General features: G+C 32.9%; 1 protein-coding gene across 1 annotated transcript in view; it reads right to left on the reverse strand.

The window, feature by feature from the left end:
- The window catches only part of BCAS3 (BCAS3 microtubule associated cell migration factor), a 568797-nt gene that overhangs the window by 398572 nt on the left and 145515 nt on the right, over positions 1-24710 (reverse strand). Inside the window, 3 exon segments of the mRNA XM_079131371.1 lie at positions 4683-4853; positions 11427-11510; positions 15373-15449. Coding sequence (XP_078987497.1) covers positions 4683-4853; positions 11427-11510; positions 15373-15449 — 332 coding nt within the window.

The following is a 24710-nucleotide window of genomic DNA, read 5'->3' on the forward strand; positions in this document are numbered from 1 at the left end:
GAACTGCAATTTCAGCCTACCAGGGCTGTGCACTGTGCCTGCTCATTACTTATCAACGTTTCTATCTGACAGAAAACATTATCATGCTTAGGTTTTCACTGTCTAAACAATTCCAGTAAAACCCTCTGTAGAAGGAAAGCTGTTAATTCTATGCCAGATAAAAATATCCCTAAAGAATGTTGATAATGACAAGAAATAAAATGTCATATGCTATATGACATTTCATTTATATAACATTCTAAAAAAATCACAAACTACAGAGTTGGAGAAAACATTTGTGGTGTTTTCATAGAGAAAGGGATGTGGTGGGGTGAAGGATGGGTTTGAGTACAAAGAGGTAACTATGGATGGAACAGATTCATATCTTAATTATCCTGGTGGTTACATGAAACTATTCAAGAGGTAAAAATTTATAGAACTAGGCTGGAAATATACCTCCATACAGTACTCGCCTGGCATGTAGGAGATGCTAGTTAAATCCCTAGCACAGCGAAAAACAAAAATAAAAACAAATTTCACACAATTATAAACACCCACTTCTATGCACAAATGAATGCAAGGTAAATAAATGCTCCATCACCTAGTTAATAATGTGCCATTGCCTATTCCCCAGTTTTGATACCATAGAGATGTAAGATATTGTACTCTAAGATGCCACCATTCACATGAAGTGGGAGGAAGTGGGGTGAAAATCATATGGACAGATCTGCAATTTGCTGTATCTATGATTATTTCAAAACTAGAAAAGATAAAATATTTTGCAAGCTTTTAAGTGTCTCAGATTCTAATAAGTGAAAAATGGTATCAGGGCTGGGGCTATAGCTCAGTGGCAGAGCACTTGCCTAGAATGTATGAGGTACTGGGTTCAATCCTTAGCACCATATAAAAATAAATAAATACATTAATGAATGAATGAGTATTTAAATTTATTTAACAATGATATCAGTTTTAATTTACAATTCTAATAACAAATGAAGGTGTGGGTATAGATTTCATGTCATTTCTACATTTTTATTTTGAAATATTTATTTCAAAATAAAAACAATCCCATTCCTACCATATTTTATAATCCTACACTGTGTGTGTGTGTGTGTGTGTGTGTGTGTGTGTATTTGCAAGATAATAAGCTTTTTTTGTTATTTGTGTTTTGGTACCACAGATTGAAACTAGAGGAGCTTAACCACTTAGCTATATCCCAACCCTTTTCATTTTTTATTGTGAGACAGGATCTCACTAAGTTACTTACCTGGCGTTGAACTTGTGATCTGATCCTCCTGCCTCACCTCCCCAGCCACTGGCTGCACCACTACACACAGCTGTAACTAGCATTGAGCACACATTTGATGGTAATAATGGAGACAGAAGCCATCCAGCCAAAAGGCATGTTAATTATGTTCCACGGCAAAACCTCTTACTACTATATAAGGTTCTTTGATTCTTATTTTTATGGAATTCATAAATATAAATAACCATATACTTCTAGAAGAATCCTTTCTACCGGATCACCGCCTAACCTGAAAAATTGAACCATTAATCAAACCATTAATACCAAAGATATCACGGTATCTTAACTCACAACTCACCTAAGCACAATGAATACATTAACTGAACTATATTAAACAAAGTAAAGCACTTGAAAGGTGGATAAGCCTTCACAAAACCATAAGAACAAAATATACTTCCAGAACCATTAAATTATTATAAATGACACTTGTTTTCAGGCAAGAAACAGTTCAGGTTTATGTCATCATTCTGAGGTATTTTATTTCAATTACAGATTTTGCCACATTGCTAACTTCAATTATATAAATGTGTAAAAGACAAATCATACCACTTATCTTAGTCAAGAAATGCTTTTAAATAAAACATGAAAGTAACACAGATAAAAATGGACACAAAGTCAATCAAATCCATTCTTCCTTAATGCAGTTACCACACAATGATCCCATCACCATAAAATCAAATTAATCAATACAAAGACAGTGAATCAGACTTTATACATTACCACAGTGAACACAAAAATATCTTTATTAAAGACTCAATGGATTTAAACAACAAAAGTCAATGTAATATTCACTTTAGCTTCTGAGATATATATGGAAAAGGAAAAACATCACAGCTATGGTTAAATACCAATGGAAAGGCTTAAAAGTGTAAGCCTCTGGCATTGACTACTGCAGTCTTTTTAATGCAATCCAGTAAAACCTAAAAACAGCCTTGGCTTATATTCCAATTGTAATATTTATCAGAGACAAGGATGTCTTATTGATGAAAAATAGATGCAAATTAATGAAAGAATGGAAATATATTTTACTGTAGAAATTTGCTATTTGAAAAAGTATATAATTTAGAAAATTTGTTTATTTATTCTTATAATTTTTAAATTAAGCTAAAATTTCAGAATAATATAGCTCACAAAAATAGAAAAGATGAAATTATCATTTTGAACATTTGAGATTTTTTTAACTCTTAAAACCTAACACTTCTATGATTTTCCTAAAAAATACATTGGTTTCAAGCATTACCTAGGTATTTATTACAGAATTTTGTAACTTCACAAGCCATAATCCATTTACGTACACTGTAACCAAAAATTTGTATATACAAATAAATACACACACTTTTCTTTAACCTCCCCAAAGTTTATTCATTAAAAGGGCAACGCACAAAAGGTTTCTGTTTGTTTGTTTGTTTGTGGTTTTGTTTTTTTTAAGTCTAGTTGTGTTTCTCAGGGCTAAATTTGGGGGCTCAAGTGATTCTTCTCCTTCAGTCTCTCAAGAAGCTGGAACTAGAGGCCTGGACCAACACACTCAGCTGAGAACTCCTGTTTCTGTTTTTATTTGGGGTGGGTATTTTGTTTGTTTGTTTTTATTTTGTTTTGTTGTGGTGGTTGTTGTTGCTGGCTCTTTTTTTTGGAGGGGGAAGCTACTATGGATCAAACCCAGGGCCTTTGTACAAGTTAGGTAAGCTTTCTACCACTAAGCCACATCCCTACCCAAATAATTTTATTTTTTTAAAGTCACAAAAAGTTAATGAAGAACAGGAAGAAAAAAAATGACTTTCAAATGACTACAGGGTTAACACATGCTAACTCTTCAACAGACTTAGGATCATAGAAAATGTTGAATAGAGTTGTTATTACCTAATTTATGTGGGTGGCCTTGTAGATGTATTAAGAATCAGAAATGAAAGGAAAATTTTTTACATTAACACTCATAACACTAAAGGTTTATATATTTAATTCCAATTTTAAAAGTAAACATCTATAAGTGTTTATCCACATCAGATAAAACACACACACGCAGAAAGTCATTACAGTCAACTGTAAAGTTTCCTAGCACTTCATTAAAAGAGAAGACAATGATGAAGCCTATGACATTTTGTTAAATATAATGTTAAGAAGGAAGGAGTAAAAACTTAATATTCAGATTTTAAAAAAAATAAACAGCTAAATTTAATAAGCCCAAATTTCAAAGAAATTTTTTTGTTTTAATTGCAGCAAAGTTCACTTTTTCTTGAATTGAGAAGTAATCGTATTACAGGAACTAGAACATGAATAGCAGCATATATAGTGCAAGCAGATTTTCTGAAAAGACCATGCTTTTTTTTTTTTTTTTTGCAGTGCTGTGATTGAACACAGGGACATGTGCTTACAAGGCAACTGAGCTATATATCCTCAGCCCCAGGACCATGCAATATTAAAGGTTAATACTTTAAAGACTCACAGTTTCTAAGCATTTTGTTTGGAACACATAATTAAGTATATATTTTACATGAAAAGAAAACAAATTTATTTCACAAATGCAGTTCTACTCTTATTCCAGAAATTGATTTTAGATTATGTGTTATAGCGATGATCATAAACCATTAAAATAAAAAATTAACTTCCTTTAAGAAATGTATTGGAAAAGTAAAGATTATGATACAAAAGGAAACGGTTCATGAGTACATGGTAGGGGATAGGGGAAAGGAATGCATTTTGCCAGAAACATCTTACCAACAAGATTAAGATGCAAGCATAAATTAGTTTCCATGTTTACAAGCATCCCTTCTAAATGTTTATAAACCTTGATTTTAAAAATAACTGTTTTACCCAGAGATACAGTATTTTACAAGCTATTGTTATCTGATGCATTACTTTAAAATTTCAGGTAATGTTTTTGATATTTATAAGGAAATGTAAGTTTTGATACTATTCACTATGTAATTGGAACCATCATTATTCGACTTTTTAAAAATTCCCCCAGATACATAAAATCCTATTAACTGCTTTATGTGAAAGCCTACACCTTTAGAAAAAATGTATTAATCTTAGCATTTAAGTGACACAGCATTGTAAAAAACAGCACTATAAATGAAATAGTATAAAGAAATACAAAAATTACTTATTTATCAAATAAATGTCCTGATAAAGAGGTTGGAGAATTTCTTGGCACCTTAACTTCATAGTTAGGTTTGATGCATTAGTAATATTTGAACTGGCCAGCTTAATATGTTACCTACTTATCATTTCTCGGGAAAAAAAAAAAAAAAAAGAAGAACCTGATCTGATCTGAAGTAATTTTAATTCCCAACATTCCAAATTATTAATCTCCTTGGCAAAATATCCTTTGCCTGATCTTGAGCTCATTCAGCCCTTATCTCTGCAGGTAGCACAATTTTCACACACCCACCGTTCTTACCTGGCCCTCGCCAACTGTTTCAGTGTCAATGACGGTGATGATGCCAGGGACCAAAGGACTCCGCCGTGAGTTACTATGGATGGTAACATCGTCTTCTGTCACACCTGAGGGCAGTGTGCCTGTCAGCTGAGTCACCACTTTCCCAACCATCGTCAGGCCACTTTTCAGTGTCTGTGCAATGAAAGGCAAATACATGACCACACATCAACATAGGCAGTCTAAACAGAATTCTCCTATTCTATATTGAATTATTTACTCTGTTACAATCTGTTTTGCACCAGCAAACTGTCATAGATGTTCTGACTGACTTTTACCATTTGGAATATTCATTAGAAAATCAGTATTACTTGAAGGGAATGGCACCTAATAAAGTAGGCACGGTGGGAATAAAGCCATAATTAAATGATTACAATCATAATTGAAGATCTGTTTCACATAAAATTGTATTTTATAGAAATATTTCTTTTATTCATCCCTTTTACTATGTATATTTTAAAATACATGACCTAAAGGAAATAAAAACTGAAATTTTTTCTGAAAATACTGTATATTTAATTTTATATCTGTTTTCTACCATGAAAAAGACTGAGTTACTGGTAGAATATCTATGTGGAATGAGACTATGCTTCTCAAATAAACCTATAATGTGCTGTCATATACTACTACATGCCAAGAGCTGTGATATGGAAAATAAAGTCTCCACACTATAATTAGATGAATAAAGTATCATTTTAAATTATCTAAGAGGGTTCTTTTCTTTTTGGTAACAGAAAATAATTCAACATAGTACTTTTAATAAACTATTTCAATTAAAGGTAAATTAATGTTTCATAACTGCTTTTTAATTCCATTTCATTCAAAACAGTTAAACTTGTATATATTTTTCCTTGTAGTAAATATCATCTGATTATAAGATGTATTAATAAAAACAGATTTAAAGTAAGAGGGTTATTTTTCATCTGAAAGGAAGAAAACCAAAACAAAAAGAACATGGTGAATAACAAACATTTGAAGAAGAGTCTTATATTCTATAGAACCAGGATAGGCAGCCTAGATAATATGAAGAAATCAAAATTTCATGCTAAACAATATATGTATATTTTTACAATTCTCATGTAGTGAGGAAATTTATTAAAATACTTCAAACTATTCATCAGTGAGATAATTCTTCTAAAATAATTATGGGGGAAATATTCTCACCTATATTCAGGGATAAACTATAGCAAAAACTTTGTAAATTATATACACACAATTTTTCAAATTATAATTTATAAATGATACACAAAAAACTTTGTTTATGAAGGTGTAAATATGATTTAGGCAACAATTATATGAAAATTAAAAAAGGAAAAAAATCTTCCAAAGAAATTTTCAAATAAAACACAAGTAGCATATGCCTCACTTGACTGCAGCTATGTTCCATGGCACCTTCACTATGTGCTAGGGATTGCTAAAGGCTCTTAACATAAACCACCTCAGTAGCCCTTCCTTATTTTATAGAAGAGAAAATTGCCTTAGGATATTTAAGTAATATGGCAGCTTAAACAGCTAACCAATGACAAAGCCAGAACTCAAAACAAGGACCATTTGTCTACAGACTCTGGTTTTAGTCATTACCCTACCCTACACTGCCTTGCATTCTATTCCCACTGACAACTGCTTTTGATCTCACAGTTCATGAATACAAAACACAAATGTCTTGTGGGGGTAGAGGGGGAGGAAAAACTAAGAACCATTCTAATGTGTCCTAATAAATACTTAAATAAAATGAGCAGCAAAGCCATCTGCTGAATTCAAGCAAAAAGATACAACATACAACAGAATGAAAACAAGAAATAAACCACAAATCAATTGTAACTGTTTTGTTTAGTGCTAAAAACTCAAACAGCAGTGATTATAAAACACATTAGTGTTCCTCAATTAGCAGTCAAAGGTTTGCTTCAATAATTCACAAGAAATGACTTACACAAAGTCTGTTAGAGTGTTGTCGAGTAAGCCTCTGAAGGACCAAGAGAATCAGGCGCCACAGTGTATTGATGTCAAGAGCTGGCCAGGAAGCCTGATTAACCTCTGAGATGCCTCAGCTGATGTACTCATTCCATTAATGCTAATGGAGATGCTCCCACTTAGAAGTAGCTATCCCTTTATCAAAGGAATGCCTTTCGGTTTTAAAGTCTTTGGTTGTATATTCTCTGCATTTGCCCCTGAGCCTATTACTTCATGCTCTTATACCAATGAATAGGAATAAAACTAAAAGAACTGGAGCACATAAAAAGTGGAAGGTAATGTACCAAAGCAAACCACAAGGTAACGATAAAAGTTCACGTAAGAAAACAAGAAAAAGGATCTACAAAGGGGAAACGGAGTAGTATATTTCACAGTTAAAGGCTCATATCACATGAGTTCTTGACATATTTTTGGAAAGAATTATGACTATTGATATAGTCATCTTTTAGCAGACACAACTCTAAACCCGAAATTCAACAGTCATCAAATCTGCAATTCATGTTGTTATAAGAATATTATTTATCATAGCTAATTAACAGTGGGGTGGGGAGAAGGGGAAGGATGAGTGTTAAAATTTTCCTGCATTAGTAAAGACCTTTGTTTTTAGGATGAGTGTGTTTTTTATATTAGAACAATGCATATCTATCAGCACTAGTTTCCAGAACTAATTTATTTGATGTCATTTAACAATTCTCACATACCATCTTTAGAAATCAAAATCACCTCACAGTAATTTGTCCTTCCACTTGACTTCATTAATTAAAGTATGTGTAAGTTATAAGTTCCTCAACTATATACAAGAATGGTGAAGGCTAAGAATAGATTAGGAATAGAGAACTCTAATTTGGTCAAATGGAGAACCTCTTCACAATGAAAGATATCTACATTTAAAAGTTCATTAGATCCCTGATTAATCTTTACAGGAGTACTCGAAGAACAAAACTCAAAAAAGTCTGAGAAAATCCATGATGATCTATAATTTAAATTAGCATGGAATATATTCTGGTCTGTCACAAGCAAATTTACCAAAGGGTCACTAGTCATCTTTAACCTTCCCTATGCCATATCATTTGTTCCCACTATCCATTAGTGCTAATGGTATTGTACTCACAAAACTGTTAGTCTGTCATTAAGAAGTTATCATATAACAAGAGAAAACAGAGGCATTTTTATTAAATCAATTGACCACACTAGAGTTGAAATATTATGACAGTTATGAGGAAACTAGAATATATGGACCAAGATTTTATAAATGTATCAAAGTAATCTCATTTGAACAATTTCAATATTAAATTTTTTTCCTCTATTACTACCATAGAAAATTCATCACTGGTATATTCTTTATAAAGAAAGACAAGTCAAATGTCATAAAAAGCAAAGAGTAAAAAATCTAAAAGTATAAAGATTAATTTCACATGTTTTTTGGAAATTCAGAAAATGTTTAAAGGATCACTTCCTCTAAGGAGTTCCAAGTGCATAAGCAGTTAATATATTTATTCTCACAATTATGTAGCAAGAGAAAAAATTAAACACTAATTAATCCTCCTATGTAATAAAGGAGGTAAATAACCTTTTGATGCCATAGAAAAAGTTGTCATCAATTTTTCAAAAAGGGTAATGATTACTCTTGATTACTCTTTCAAAGAAAATGAGTTAACAGTGAACTAACCTTCAAGATAAGGACCTCCTGTCCTAAAATCAATGTGGGGGGAGTCTGCCTGGGAGAGTCTCTCCATGCTTTATGTTGGTACATAAAGAAATATACAACAAAAGAGTGAATCTCTTCTAGTGTTCAATAAAGTAACCATGGTAATCATTCAGGTGAGCTTGTTTAAATAACTGGATTATGATGATCCAAAACTGGTAAGAGTCCCAGAACTTCATTATCATCTCATACTCAAAATTGATTTTAAAAAATTTTTTGACGTAAATTCTGGCAAATAAGGGGTCAAACATCATAAACAAGAGCCAGCAAAGAAAGCAACAAAAACAGACCCAAAAGGCAAACATGAGACTTATGGAGAACAGGCTTTATAAGACCAGGATTATTGCATCTAAATGAGTTTGATAATGTGAAAAAAATGGAAATCCAGAGAACCAGAAACAATCTCTATTCTCTAAAACATTTTATCAAGGAGTATGTGTCAATTTTATATAACACTTCTTGTTCATTTAATTATACTGTCACATAATTTTGTCCTGCTAAATGTGGCAAAATACACTCATCATTTGAGTGATCAACCAGACTTTTATTAAGGAATGATTCCAAATTGACTATTTCCTATATATTATTTATTTTTTCCTGTAGTTGTACCACTGAGCTCTGTCCCAGTCCTTTTTATTTTTTACTTTGAGACAGGGTCTTGCTAAATTGGTGAGGCTGGTATTGAACATGGTATTCTCCTGCCTCAGCCTCCCTAACAGCTGATATTACAGGTATGCCCCACCCTGCCTATTTCAAAATGCTCTTACCAAGTTTCATTAGCAAGGTAATCTGGCATCATTAAACAATAACAATATTATAAAGACACTTTCAGAGAATAAGAACAGTCATATTTTGCCTAATTGTTTCATGATGCCAGAATATAAAAGTAGACTTTATATTCCCTGAAAGAGGAAAGCACAGTAATTACTGAACGACATGATAAATTTTCACAAGTCAACACACAAAAATCTAGAATGTAGCAACAACAGAACAAAGAATATGTTTAGAATGCTAAGAAGTTTTTTCCCTGTGGGTACCATGCAAAATTGAAATGATTTTATTCCTCAGAAGGTCAGTTGACCAACAAGTAATATCTTGTATCTTACTAGAGAATGAGTACAGAGGATAATTCCAATTATCCAATATTTTCTACATAAAAACATCCAAATTGTGAAAGTGAAATGAAGAATCACTCTGTGGTAGGAGTTTCAGCAAAATAATTTGACAATATTTTAAAGGAAGTTTTAAAATAGCCATGTTCTCTGACTTGAATACAAAGTAAACAGATAAATATTATATGGATAGGAATAAAGTTTTCAAAAATATTGAATGACATCTGAGTTAGGGATGACTATCAGCTGCCAGGCCAGGGAACAACACACAATTATAAGGAAAATGATTCTAAAAATTAAATGTGCATCTACAGACATATAGATACATGATTATCAGGAAATGGGGGGGGCTTTAGCATTTATAGCTGTATTTTTTCCTTTATTTTGTAAATTTATAACTATCAAGATGATCAACACTAACCTCAGACAAAAATGATTAAAATAAATTATTACTCACTTTATTCAAAGCAAACATTGCCAAAGTTAATAATGAATTCTCATCAACTTACTGGTGACCCATGACCTACTGGAAACTCACCAGATTAAAAGTTGCTTTAAAATACAAATTCTTACAGTCTAAATGTAGAAGACCTAACACTATCTCACAGTTCCCAATGCTGTTATTTTCAAATCATATTAATTATAGCCTCTTTCCAGTGTACTTTCAGGAAAACACTGAACGAAGCAGGTCACTTTTCTTTTATGTAAACACACAAACACATAATAATAGCAAACAAAACCTGAAAAGTTGTCCTCTGCTTTATAATAGAAAATTATTCAGAATGTTAATATAATGAGCTATCCTGATCCAAGTGAATGAAGTAGATTAGTCTGAAAGGAGTCTAAAACACAGACTTTAGTGTTATGTGTTATAAACTAACAAAAAACATTGAAGAGCCTGCTTAATTACACCAACTTAGGTTACTTGTTTTGAAATAACTATCAGCATTTTTGCATATACACAGAGAAAAGCATTCTTTGTAACATTTTTGAAAAACAACATACAGTGCTATAAGTGTGTAAGGACTCATTCATTATTTTCACTTCTGAGTGAAAAGTATGTAATGCTTCCCTCATCAAACCAAGGAACACATTCTAAAACACAACATGTAAGCATTTGTGAGCAATCTTGAAGTATTTTTGTATTTGTTTTACATAAAACGGTGTGACCTTTGATTCCCTCCCTGTGGTTTATTTTACACTGTTGTTCTTTTCTGGATAGTTGTGCTTTCTATTACATGCTGTCATTTAGATTAACTGTGTCATCCCTATTATTAGAATTGTTTTTGTTGTCTCTTCACAATTCAAAAGGATAGTGGTTATTAGAATATCTTATAATCAGCAGAAAGCTTACCAGACATCACCAAAATTGACCCTTGCACACACAAAAAAGTACTCACTTGTCAAATGTGAAGGGGGTAGTCCTGGACATGAAAGAACCTTTGAATGTGCCAGGGAATTGCTCAAGTTTTCATAAGGATTTATATTCTTTTTATGTTAAAAAAAAAAAACCCTCAGAAATGTTCAAAGATACACAGCGAAATCAGTGTAGGTAGAAGGATACAAGTCGTAGACGAAGAATGCAGAAGTCACTATTTAAAACATGTAAAGCTTCTTTCAAATGTGGTATTAATTAGTTACCAGACTTTAATCCAGTTAACAGACTTTAAGATTTCAGATTGGATAAGGACAAACCCTAGAATCATTAGAACAGAAAATGTATTTACCTTGCAAGATTAAATATCAAATTATTTAGTCATCAATTCTCATGAGTGACAAAAAAAAATTCTGATTTACTTCTTCAAATTTACACCACACTTGTGAATGAAAATGGAAGAGGCAATGACTATACACTTCAGAAAAGAAACCTGATAATTACTCCACACAATCACTACTCCCAGAGACTACTGAGGTACTCACTTTAGCAGCACTAATGACTGTGGCAGTATAAGACTGAATGTTGTCTCCACAGGCTCCACCACGAGACTGATGACATCGAATCAACTGGGGGAAAAAAGAAAAAAGTTCTATGAAGCTGTTTAAGGCTATTAGATAGAGCTTATTTACTGAGCATAATGATGATGGTGGGTGGGAATGTTTGCATGAGTGTATTTCAGACAAAACAGCTAAAAGCCCTGCTGAGACACTTTTCCCCGTTTTATAATCTACTGGTGCCACTCAGGCAGTTTCATGCTCAACTACGGTTTTAATTACAAGAAGAATAGTTTTTAAGAATTCATAAACTCTGAAATGGTAGGATTTGGAATCTGGCAGCTTTTCTACAAATAAATTTCAAAAACATAATCAAAGGATTTAAACATGACTTCCTAACATTAAATATTTGACATGCTAGCAAACTGCATGCTTTGTCCTCTTTATTTCTCCACAAAGATTATAAAAGGAAACATAAAAAATAAACAAAAGATTTTTGCCATATTTGCATTTTCAATTGTGTCAGTGGAAAAGCAGCACAAATTGTACATAAATCAGCTATGACACATATATTAGCAGTCCACTTCAGAGAGCTTACTGCTTTTACCATTAGGATAAAAAAGACATGCCCTCATTCATGCCTGACATAAACAAATCAACCTGCCAATTTTCAAAGTGAATCAATACTTTGATATGTATGATTCTTTAAAATGCAAAGCAACAAACCTGGATTAAATTTTCACTGATCCTACACTTGCCATATTTACCAACAACAACAAAATCATTTAGCCAGATTCATATGTTTAACTTTAAAAAATTGATAATAGCAGAGTTTTACAACAACACTGCATAGTAATAAAAGTTTCTGAAAACCTCTCGAATTCACAAAATATCTAAACCTAAAAATGCTTTGTATAACTTAAAAACCAGGATGTTTGATGAAGATAATATGTAATCATTTTATTATTCATCACAATTTTCTTCATCACTCACATTGCAGATGGGTGGGAGGGGGCAGTGATGGGGATTGATCCCAGGACCTCATACATGCCAGGCAAGCATATTAGGGTTACAGACCCATCCTATTCACATGACTTTTTAAAAATCCCTCTAAAAATATTCCTACAACAGAATGGAACACCTTTATATATCTGACACACAACACTGCTTTGCCATACTAACTAGATTTCAAGGTGAGTGATCAGCAAACAGTTTCACATTAGTAAAATAAGAAATTTTAAAAATGATTACTTTAGCTCATAAAAAACTCTCTTGCTCATTAATCAATCCACAAATACACATTAAAGGATGTGAAAATTATACCTCTGCTGCCTCCTACTGCATGAGCAAAGAAAGGCAATATTTTGGAAAAGTTATTCTCTATTCTGCTTTTAGTAATTAAAATATTCAAGGACAAATATGTAAAAATAAGCAACACTCTTACTTTTTCAATTTGATTACAACTCAGCATTTCTACAGATATTTTTTTTTCTGAGTACTAGGGATTGAACTCAGGCGTACTCAAACACTGAGTCACAGTCCCAACCCTATTTTATATTTTATTTAGAGACAGGGTGTCACAGGGTTGCTTAGTACCTCCCTTTTGCTGAGGCTGGCTTAAACTCTTGACCCTCCTGCCTCAGCCTCCCAAGCCACTGGGATTATAGGCATGTACCACCACATCCAGTTACAAATAAATTATTATCTAAAATTCTTACTTGAAAATTACATTTGTATTTTGGTTAAACAAAATTAAAGATCAGTTAGGATTCTCTGTAGAATTCGAACAATGAATTAATGGAATGGATTAAATTCTAGGAAATACTGTCAAGCAAAAAATTAATATGCCAAAGAGCATATATACTACTATGTTACCTTTTGTAAGAAAAAGGGAAACATAAATTAAGATATGTAAAGTATTAAAATACATGAGCATATAAATAAGCATCAATATAAAGAGAAACGTACCCACTAATACATCAAATAATACCATAATCAAAATGAAAGCAGGAAGAGAGATGAAAGAAAAACTAACAAAAATAAGCTGTGAAGATAGTTATTTGTACACCTTCAGTTTTAAGCAGCAAAGGGGGCAGGCATAACTAAACAAGAATACCATTAACTTCTCTTATTTGGTTTAACTTTTATAGTGATGTAAGCAAGTAATAAGTAATAATTTTTTATATCATAGAATTGAAAAACGTAATAAATGTGCTGAGATCCGGATCTACCAAGCAAAAGAAGGAACACATGAACATAAAAGAGAGAATGCCAGAAAGAACCATGTGCAAATATCAACATGAACTCAGGATTTCTAAAAAACACATATGTGTATATGCATATGCAGGTGCACAAAGATACATATATGTATATTTGCTTATTTCTGTACATGTGTATAAGTGCATACATATGGGTATGTATGTAAAGCATATTTCCTAGCTCATCCTTTGAAAACATCCAGAAGCAAAGACATCACAGCAGCAACAAACACATCTACTAGAAAAAGTTTACTCTCTAAGTAACCCCCCAAAAAGTACCAGGAGAGACCAAAACAGATTCAAAAGCTGAGGAAGGGTAAGTATTATTTGAATTTGGATATATTCTTCTGCCAATGAAGTAAAAAGATTTTTAAAAACTAGGACTATATGTCATAAGGTCATAGGAACGAACTCCCGTTGGCCAACTCTGGAACTATTTGGTAGTTTTGGAAAGGTGTCACACTGAATTTATACACTAAATAATCACCATTTTAATTTTTAAAAAATTGTTTAAAATCGTGATTGTTTTTAATTTGTCTGATATTTTCTCTTGATTATATTCAGATTATGCAGTTCTGGCCAGAAGACTACTGATGTAATGTTTGGTACTTTCACAGCACGCACCACATCTGGAGACACATGCTACACGTCTGTCCTTTTGCAGTGAGGCACTTCTGTTATATGAACCCAAAATAATGATCATGCTATTAAAAAAAGAAAAAGACTAACGCTGACCTACTAGAACATTCCTATGTGCCTAGCATTTGGGAGGCTTGAGGTGGCACGATCACTTGAGTCTAAGAGTTCAAGCCCAGCCTGAGTGACAAAGCAAAACCCAGTCTCAAAACACAGCCATTCTAGAGGGTAGAGATTTACTAGTTCTGTGACTTCCCTCATTTACTTTACTCATTACATCTTGATTTTATCAAGGACTATTTAATAATGTTTTATAATATTCCTATAATACAATACAACAATAGAACATATATACTACAGAAAATTCTTACTAATACAGCCAACAAAAATACCAATCTTTTCAAGTCTGTAATATTTTTTAGATTTTATTCTACATTCACATGCAGAGTGCTAAATTACATAAAAAATATTTTCTTATGTAAAATTTAGATTTATGTTTTGCCCTCAATTGTACATAAATAAAACTTAACTATAATATCTTCCTTTACTATGAAAATCTTGGTAAGTAAACTTGAAAAATAACTAGAAATCCAATAAAATATGAGCCCGTGTGATTTAATTATTAAAGCAAATGGCTGCACCATTATTTAGATCTAGTTGTGGATGTCTAAGGTCCATTAAATTGTTCTATGCCCTGTTTCCAATATAACAATGGAAACAGGGCATCTCCTGATTTATGGCTTTACAGAAATGGCTGCCTTTTCACTACTACTGTGGTAATCTCAATGCTGTGTTTTATTAATAGGGTAAAGCTCTTTAAATAGAAATAAGCCTAGAAAATTAAGATTCTACTGAGTCTTGGTTTAATGACAATGTCAAATATGTATCATTAAAAAAGCCCTATTATTGACTGCACAATCAAAACCAAACCAGTAAGTTAAACATTCCTTATTATTAATCACCAATAGAACATAAATACTATAGAAAATTCTTAAACACTTGCTCTATTACATATTGCCCAAACACGGGCCATGTCTTACCTTGTTTTCTGCATAAGCAAGCCAGCGACTCCCAAGAGCAATAGGATTCATGTTTGGCCCAGGGCAAGGATAACAACCTGAGAATTTCAAATGGTAGTATTGAGAAATTTCTTAGTAACTTAAATGTCAGTGTGTCATATGTTGGTGCCAGATAAACAGAAAATTAAATGTTTATATTTTTTCAAATCTCATAAAATCCCCATAATACTAGTCATTACTTTAAAAGCTAAATGAGGTGCATTTCTCCTCTACTTAGTTTTCTTTTGGGATTGACTCTACTCCATTAAAGAAACAAATCTGGGAAGAACCATTAATCATTTTTCTCAATAACTGGGCATTTTATACTGTTATTCCTGAACAAGAAAATAAAGTTAAGAGGGACCACTTAGAAGTTCCCGGGTTCTTCATCAATCAATGAAGAATTTTAGAAAAGGAAAGAGAAAGCCAATAATGAATCCAGGAAGTTAACAGCAAAAGACAACTAAGACTATCAAACATATACCAAAAGGAAATGATGATACCAGGGTGGTGGAAAAAAAGAACAGATACAAAGGTAGATAGACAATAAGGACAAGCAACCCCCAAAGGTTGTCTCATAACAAATGCTGGGGAACCATAAAATGTTACGTATTTACATTAAGCATTAATTTCATTCTTCCTACTTTCACTACTAGTCAGTTATAGTAGTACATTGTTGCATGATACATAATTTGTTTATTCATTTTCTATCTTTTTTTTTTTTTTTTTTTTTTTTTGGTAGTAGGGATCGAATTCAGGGGCACTCGACCACTGAGCCAAATTCCCAGTCCTAATTTGTATTTTATTTAGAGACAAGGTCTCACTGAGTAGTGCCTTGATTTTGCTGAGGCTGGCTTTGAACTTTCGATCCTCCTTCCTCCAATGCCCGAGGTGCTGGGGATTATGGGCGTGCACCACCATGCTCAGCTTATTTTCCATCTTCTTGTAACAGAGGGACAAGTAAAGTCAAGGATTTGTGTCCCTTTTGTTCACTATTGAATCTCCCTTTCCTTGAACATTATCTGACAGTAGTTACTAAAAAAAGGTCTGAACAAATTAAACAATGCACTGAAACTAATCAAAGCATATTTATAAGGCATGAGAAATATTTTTTTCAAATATACAAATAGTATGCTTGGCTAAGTTACAGATCTTCATTTAAAGTCACTTTGAAGAGAAACCTTTCTTTAATATATATTACATGCTTCCCTAAATTCAGAAAGCCCTTTGAGAAACATCATTCTAACTATGTTACTATTGCTACACTCACAAGCATTAAAGAAGCATTTCAAGACGATTAAAGAAGTCATTTCCACTACAGTACAGTTTTCAGTTTGGTTCCCTAAACTGTCACCTATTTTTAATTTTTATTTGGTAAAGAAGATAATGAACTTATGAAGAATAAAATGACCCTTAGAGAAAGCCTACATGTCATGTCATATAAAACAAAACATTTTGTCATTTTCTTGCTCCTTGTTTAAAAAAATTAATTGCATATGGTTTAAAGGAATCTTTGTGATAGTTTGGATTTCTGGGAAACTATCTGTGGGTAACTGATCTTCACTGACTGCCTATTCTGGTGCCATACAGAGGACAAAAACACACTAAAAGTATACAAAGACAAACATCCTAATATATATTCTTTAACATTTTTTGTGCAGTACTTATATAATGGATTTGACTCCCACTGAGTAAACTAACAGTATTGATACAAAATTATACTTTTACATATGAATGTATAGGCCACTGAAATTTGCAGACCTAGAGAAATTAACATAAATGTAGTCTGTAAAATTTTTCTAGGGCTAGTATTGTAGCTCAGCAGTAGTGCGCTTGCCTAGCATGTGTGAAGCACTGGGTTTGATCCTCAGCACCACATATAAATAAATGAATAAAATAAAGGTATTGTGTCCATCTACAACTAAAAAAAATTTTTTTAAAGTTTTTATATTTTATTTTGTTTTTCCATCAGGAAAAAGAGAACCAAATATTTATGAATGGTGGCATCACATTAGAGGTATCTAATCCCCTGAAATTGCTCTTCAGCAGTCAATATAATCTAACTCTTAATCAATTCTGATAAATATTTCAACCACTACTAAATTCTATTTAGTCTTTTTTACTAAAACTAAAGGATTATAAGAGAAAAGAGTTTATGATTCATTCTACTTTTTTGAGTCTATGTTTTTAGAAAGTCAGTGGACCTCAAGAATTATAGTGTATTGGAATGAAAACAAATTGTTTTTCTGCTCACTGAAACAATATTTTGTAGCTGGGATCAGCAGAACATCAGCCACTCAGCACTATCCCAACTTTATAAGCATGACTCCAATAAAGATTAACCTTTGCCTCCAAATGAACTTTGAAAACAAGTGAAGGGGGAGGAAGGATATAACCTCTGTAAGGAAAGGACTAATTCTAACATGCTTATAATATCATTGAACTAGATAAGGGAGAGTGGGATGTTAAAAATATTTGGGTTTCCCAATTTAAACAAAGATAAAATTCAAGAAGGGCACATGAAATGAAGAATATTTCATAAACAAAGCTGTAATTAGGAAGGTACATGAGAATGATACAAATATACATGGTACCCTCCCAGAAAGTTGGTCCTAATGGATAAGTAAGTTGAGCCCATTTCAAAACGGAAGATTTAACTACTCTGTGAGACACTCTGCCTTATTTGCTGGCCAAATAAAAACTTCTGATTTTTAAATCAGGCACCTACATTTACAATGAAGTGAGTTTTTATAAAGGTACCAAGGTAAGTCATTGGTGAAAACATATTCCATTCAACAAATGGTTATAGGCCAACTAGGTATCTAAATGCAAATGAAGTCAAACCCTTACCTAATATAAAATTTACTTTTAAGTGAATAAAAGACTTAAATGTTAAACTAAAATGATTAAACTCTTAGAAAAAATAAATCTTCATGATCCTGACAATTGTTTCTTTTATAAGACAACAACCCTACTAGTAAGCAAAGGAATAAATAAGTGGGACTTCAAAACTAAAACTTTTATGTTTCAAAAGTCAACATCAAGAAAGTGAAAAGACAACCTATAAAACAGGGAAATGCTTTTACAAATCATAAATCTCATAAGTAAGTTGCTTTCAGAATAGAAAAAGAAATATTACAACTCAATGTTGAAAAGACAAACTCAAACCTTAAAAAGGACAAAGATAAACAAATGGCAAAAAAATGCAAGAAAAGTGCTCAATGTCCAGCTAAGAAGGAAAAGCACACGACTGAAAAATATTCAACCCAAGAAAACTGAAAACATAAAAACGTGTACACTAATAATGTTCATGTAAGTATAGACCAGAGTCCAAACTTATACACAAACTAAAGGTCTGTCAAATGATGACTGGATAAAATGTGATACTTTCATACAATGTAACATTCATTCACAATGAAAAGAAATAAGGACCTGATAGATGTCACAAAATGAACACTGATTATTACCTGTGGTCAGGGAAACATAGCAAACACAAAGGACCGCTAATTGTATTGACATCAAGAAAATACTATGAACACCATCCCGGAAAAACTCACAACACACAAAAGACTAAATATCTCTTGAGACTCATTTCACTATCATACAGCTGATTAATGATACTTTTTAGGTTTCATATAACTTCTGCTTTATTTTTAGTTTATGGTATATGAAATACATCATCAACTTCAAAGGTACTGGCATTTTAAGACTCAATGGGGGCTGGGGTTGTGACTCTCAGGTAGGGTACTAGTTTAGCATGTGTGGGGCACTGTGTTCTATTCTCAGCACCACAAATAAATAAACAAAATAAAGGTCCATCAAGAACTAAAAAAATGGGCTGGGGAGATAGCTCAGCTGGTAGAGTGCTTGCCTTGCAAGCACAAGGCCCTGAGTTCCATCCCCAGTACTGCAAAAAAAAAAAAAAAAGAGAGAGAGAGAGAGAGAGAAAAAAATTTAAAAAAAAAAAAAAAAGATTCAATGGGTGGGAATTATTTGCAGAGAATGGAAAAGCAGCAACTTAGTTCACTGAAATACATATTCACTGAGTATCTAATATGCACTGGGGACTTACCAAAGCTCTGAAAATATCATATCATCTTTGTCCTTTTTGTGTAGAATCCAAAAACACGAGTTTAACTTGTTAAACTAAAACTGGGCTTAGATAGCATATGAATTTACCAATCTCTTGTATAAATGTTACAAATGTATCTTTTTAAAATGTCTTAATTAGCATGATATAAATGTATATAATAGTGGGGTTCACTATGACTTATTCATATGTGCATATAATATAATTTGCTCTAATTCATTTCCCAGTGCTTCCCCTTTCCCTCTCTGTTCCCCTTCCTCTACTCTTCTAGTCTTCCTTCTATTTATTTACATGTCCTTTTTTTCATTGGCACATTATAATTAGGCATAAAAGTGGGATTCATAGTGGTATATTCATATGTGCATATAACATAATTTGGTTGCATTTACTCCCAAGTTCTTCCCCTTCCCTCCCTTCCTCTCTACTTCTTGGTCCCCAACCTTTCCTCCACTGATTTTCCTTCTGTTTTCATGAGATCCCTCTTTTAAATATTCTCTCCCTACCCCCTCTCTTCTGCATATGAGGGAAAACATTCAACCCTTGACTTTCTTAGTCTGGCTCATGTTGTTTAGCAAGATTTTCTCGAGTTCCACCCATTTATCCACATATGACAAAATTTCATTTTTCTTTATGGCTGAGTAGAAATCTATTGTGTATATATGCTGCTGCTGCTGCTTCTTTTAAATCTATTCATCTCTTGACCAACATGAGCCTGGTTCCATAACTTGGCCATTGTGACTTGCACTGCTATAAATATTGGAATATATGTACTGCTATAGAATGCTGATTCAGTTCTTTTGGATAAATACCAAGGAGTGGAATAGTTAGGTCAAATGGCGACCTAACTTAATATAAAAAGTAAAGCTGCTCTTTCCAAAATTAAAGAAAAAGAGCTTTTCATTTCAAAGTTCCTTTAAGTTCATTTATATTTGTTTCATTTGTTATTCATTATTAACATAAATGAAAAACACACATAATAACACTAATACCATTAAGAATACACAAACCAATTTTTCCTTCTTAAAGTAAAAAGTAAAGAGGTCAGAGGAAAGAGACTGCTTAGTGGACAACATTCTTCATTTTTTAAAATTGGAAACCTTTATTCAACTCAGAATAAATCACGTTTTATTTACTTATTATTATTTATTTACTATGAACTCAAATATTTACTTATACAATTACTATCACAGTATATACTCTTTCTTTTTTTAGAGCATATATTCTTAAAATACAAAATAAAAATAAAATAAGATTTTCTTTTTAGAATTCAGTTTACTTTTGGGCTGGGATTGTGGCTCATTGGTGTAGTGCTTGCCTAGCATGTGTGAGGAACTGGGTTCAATCCTCAGCACCACATAAAAATCAATCAATAAAATAAAGGTATTAAAAAAACTGAATTTAGTTTTCTTTTAAGGAGATTTCTGTGAACTTAATATTTGAATATAATGTTTCTTTTTTTGAAATTAAAGAACACCTTAGAAGATGGAAAGGTCTTCCATGTTCTTGGATAGGAAGAATTAATATTGTCAAAATGGCCATACTACCTAAAGTGCTATACAAATTCAATGCAATTCCAATTAAAATCCCAATGACGTACCTTACAGAAATAGAGCAAGCAATCATGATATTCATCTGGAAGAATAAGAAACCCAGAATAGCTAAAGCAATCCTTAGCAGGAAGAGTGAAACAGGGGGTATTGCAATACCAGATCTTCAACTCTACTACAAAGCAATAGTAACAAAAACGGCATGGTATTGGTACCAAAATAGAAAGGTAGATCAATGGTACAGAATAGAGGACACGGACACAAACCCAAATAAATACAATTTTCTCATACTAGACAAAGGTGCCAAAAATATGCAATGGAGAAAAGATAGCCTCTTCAACAAATGGTGCTGGGAGAATTGGAAATCCATATGCAACAGAATGAAACTAAACCCATATCTCTCACCATGCACGAAACTAAACTCAAAATGGATTAAGGACCTCGGAATCAGACCAGAGACCCTGCATCTTATAGAAGAAAAAGTAGGTCCAAATCTTCACCTTATTGGTCTAGGATCAGACTTCCTTAACAGGACTCCCATAGCACAAGAAATAAAAGCTAGAATCAACCACTGGGATAGATTCAAACTAAAAAGCTTTCTCTCAGCAAAGGAAACTATCAGCAATGCGAAGAAAGAGCCTACAGAGTGGGAGAATATCTTTGCCAATCATACTTCAGATAGAGCGCTAATCTCCAGAATCTATAAAGAACTCAAAAAACTCTACACGAAGAATACAAATAACCCAATCAACAAATGGGCTAAGGAAATGAATAGACACTTCACAGAAGAAGATCTACAGGCAATCAACAAACATATGGAAAAATGTTCAACATCTCTAGTAATAAGAGAAATGCAAATCAAAACTACCCTAAGATTCCATCTCACCCCAATTAGAATGGCGATTATCAAGAATACAAGCAACAACAGGTGTTGGCGAGCATGTGGGGAGAAAGGTACACTCTTACATTGCTGGTGGGGCTGCAAATTAGTGCAGCCACTCTGGAAAGCAGTGTGGAGATTCCTTAGAAAACTCGGAATGGACCCTCCATTTGACCCAGCTATCCCACTCCTTGGCCTATACCCAAAGGACTTAAAATCAGCATACTACAGAGATACAGCCACATCAATGTTCATAGCTGCTCAATTCACAATAGCCAGATTGTGGAACCAACCTAGATGCCCTTCAATTGATGAGTGGATAAAGAAACTGTGGTATATATATACAATGGAATATTACTCAGCCATAAAGAATGATAAAATTATGGCATTTGCCGGCAAATGGATGAAATTGGAGAATATCATGCTAAGTGAGATAAGCCAATCTCAAAAAGCCAAGGGACGAATGATATCGCTAATAAGTGGAGGATGACACATAATGGGGGGGAGGGAAGGGTTAGTGTTAGGGTTAGAGTTAGGGTTAGGGAGGGGGGCAAGTATGGAGGAAGGAAGGACTGTATAGAGGGTAAAGAGGGGTGGGAGGGGTGGGGGGAAGGGAAAAAATAACAGAATGAATCAAACAACATTACTCTATGTAAATTTATGATTACACAAATGGTATGCCTTTACGCCATGTACAAACAGAGAAACAACATGTATCCCATTTGTTTACAATAAAAAAAAAAAAAAATAAAAAAAAAAAAAAAAAAAAAAAAAAAAAAAAAAAAAAAAAAAAAAAAAAAAAAAAAATATTTGAATATAATGTTTCTTTTTTTACTGGTTCTTTTTAGTTATACATGACAGTAGAATCCACTTTGATATAATTATAAAAGCATAAAATATATTTTATTCTAATTAGGATCCCATTCTTGCGAATGTACATTATGGTGAGATTCACTGTCGTGTATTCATATATGTACATAGGAAAATTATGTCAGATTCATTCCACTGTCTTTCCTTTTCCTGTCCCTCATCACTTCCCTTCATTCCCTTTTGTCTAATCTACTGAATTTCTATCCTCCCCGCCACCACCTCATTGTGGGTTAGCTTCCACATATCAGAAAACATTCAACCTTTGGTTTGGGGGGATTAGCTTATTTCACTTAGCATGATAGTCTCCAGGTCCATCCATTTACTGGCAAAAATCATAAAGTCATTCTTCTTATTGGCTGAGTACTACTTCATTGTGTATATATATCACATTTTCTTTATCCATTCATCTGTTGAATGACACCGAGGTTGGCTCTATAGCTTAGCTATTATGAATTGTGCTGCTCTAAACATTGATGTAGCTGCCTTACTGTAGTATGTTGATTTGAAATCCTTTGGATATATACTAAGGAGTTGGATAGCTGGGTCAAATGGTGGTTCTGTTCCTAGTTTTTTGAGGACTCTCCATATTGCTTTCTAGAGTGGTTGCACCAACTTGCAGTCCCCCCAACAATGTATGAATGTAACCTCTTCCTCACATTCTCACATTTATTGTTGCTCGTATTCTTGATAATTGCCATTCTGACAAAAGTAAGATGGAATTTCAGTGTAGTTTTAATTTGTATTTCCCTAATTGCTAGAAATGTTGAACATTTTTTCATATATTTGCTGACCATTCATATTTCTTCTTTTGAGAAAGAAGTGTTTCTTCAAATCCTTTGCCCATTTATTGATTAGACTGCTTATTTGGTGTTAAGCTTTTTGAGTTCTTTATATATTCTGGAAATTAATACTCTGAGGTGCAAGTGGCAAAGACTTTCTCTCATTGTGTAGGCTCTCTTACCACTCTTGATTATTTCCTGGTAGTATGATCATTTTGACAATATTAATTTGCTCACCTAAGAACATGGGAGGAGGTATTTCCATTTTCTAAGATCTTCCTCAATTACTTTATTGTTCTATAGTTTTCAGGGTAGAGGTCTCTTTTGTTGAATTGATCCTAAGTATTTTGTTTTTTGTTTTTGTTTTGTTTTGTTTTGTTTTGAGGTTATTGTGAATGGAATGGTTTTCCTAATTTCACTTTCAGCTGCTTCATCATTGGAGTATAGGAACATAATTGATTTATGGGTATAAATTCTGTATCATGCTACTTTGCTGAGTTAATTTATGAGTTCTAGAAAGTTTTCTGGGGCTGTTTTTTGGGTCTTCTAAATATAGAATCATGTCATCAGTGAACAGAGATAGTTTTAGCTCTCTTTTTCCTATCTTATTGCTTTAATTTCTTTATTTTGCCTAATTGCTCAGGCTAGAGTTTCAAGGTCTATGTTGAATAGAAGTGATGAAAGTGGGCATCCGTTTCTTGCTCCTATTTTTAGAGGAAATTCTTTCAGTTTTCCTCCATTTAGAATGATGTTGGCCTTGAGTTTGTCATATATAGTTTTTAATTATTGTGGTATGTTCCTCCTGTCCCTATTTTTTCTAGTGTTTTCAGTATGAATGGATGTTATATTTTGTCAAATGCTTTTTCTGCATCTATTGAGATAATCATGTGATTCTTGTCTTTAAGTCTATTTGTGATAAATTATTTCTTGATTTTGTATGTCAAACTAACCTTGCATCCATGGGATGAACCCCACTTGATCATGGTGCACTGCCTTTTTACCATGTTGTGGTATGCCAGTATTTTATTAAGAATTTTTGCATCTATGTATATCAAGAATATTCATCTGAAATTTTCTTTCCTTGATGTGTGTTTGTCTGGTTTTGGTGTCAGGGTAATACTAGCTTCATAGAACAAGTTTTCTATTTCATGGAA

The sequence above is a fragment of the Sciurus vulgaris genome (genome assembly GCF_902686455.1).
Source record: "Sciurus vulgaris genome assembly, chromosome: 3".
In the NCBI taxonomy this organism is placed as follows: Eukaryota; Metazoa; Chordata; class Mammalia; order Rodentia; family Sciuridae; genus Sciurus; species Sciurus vulgaris.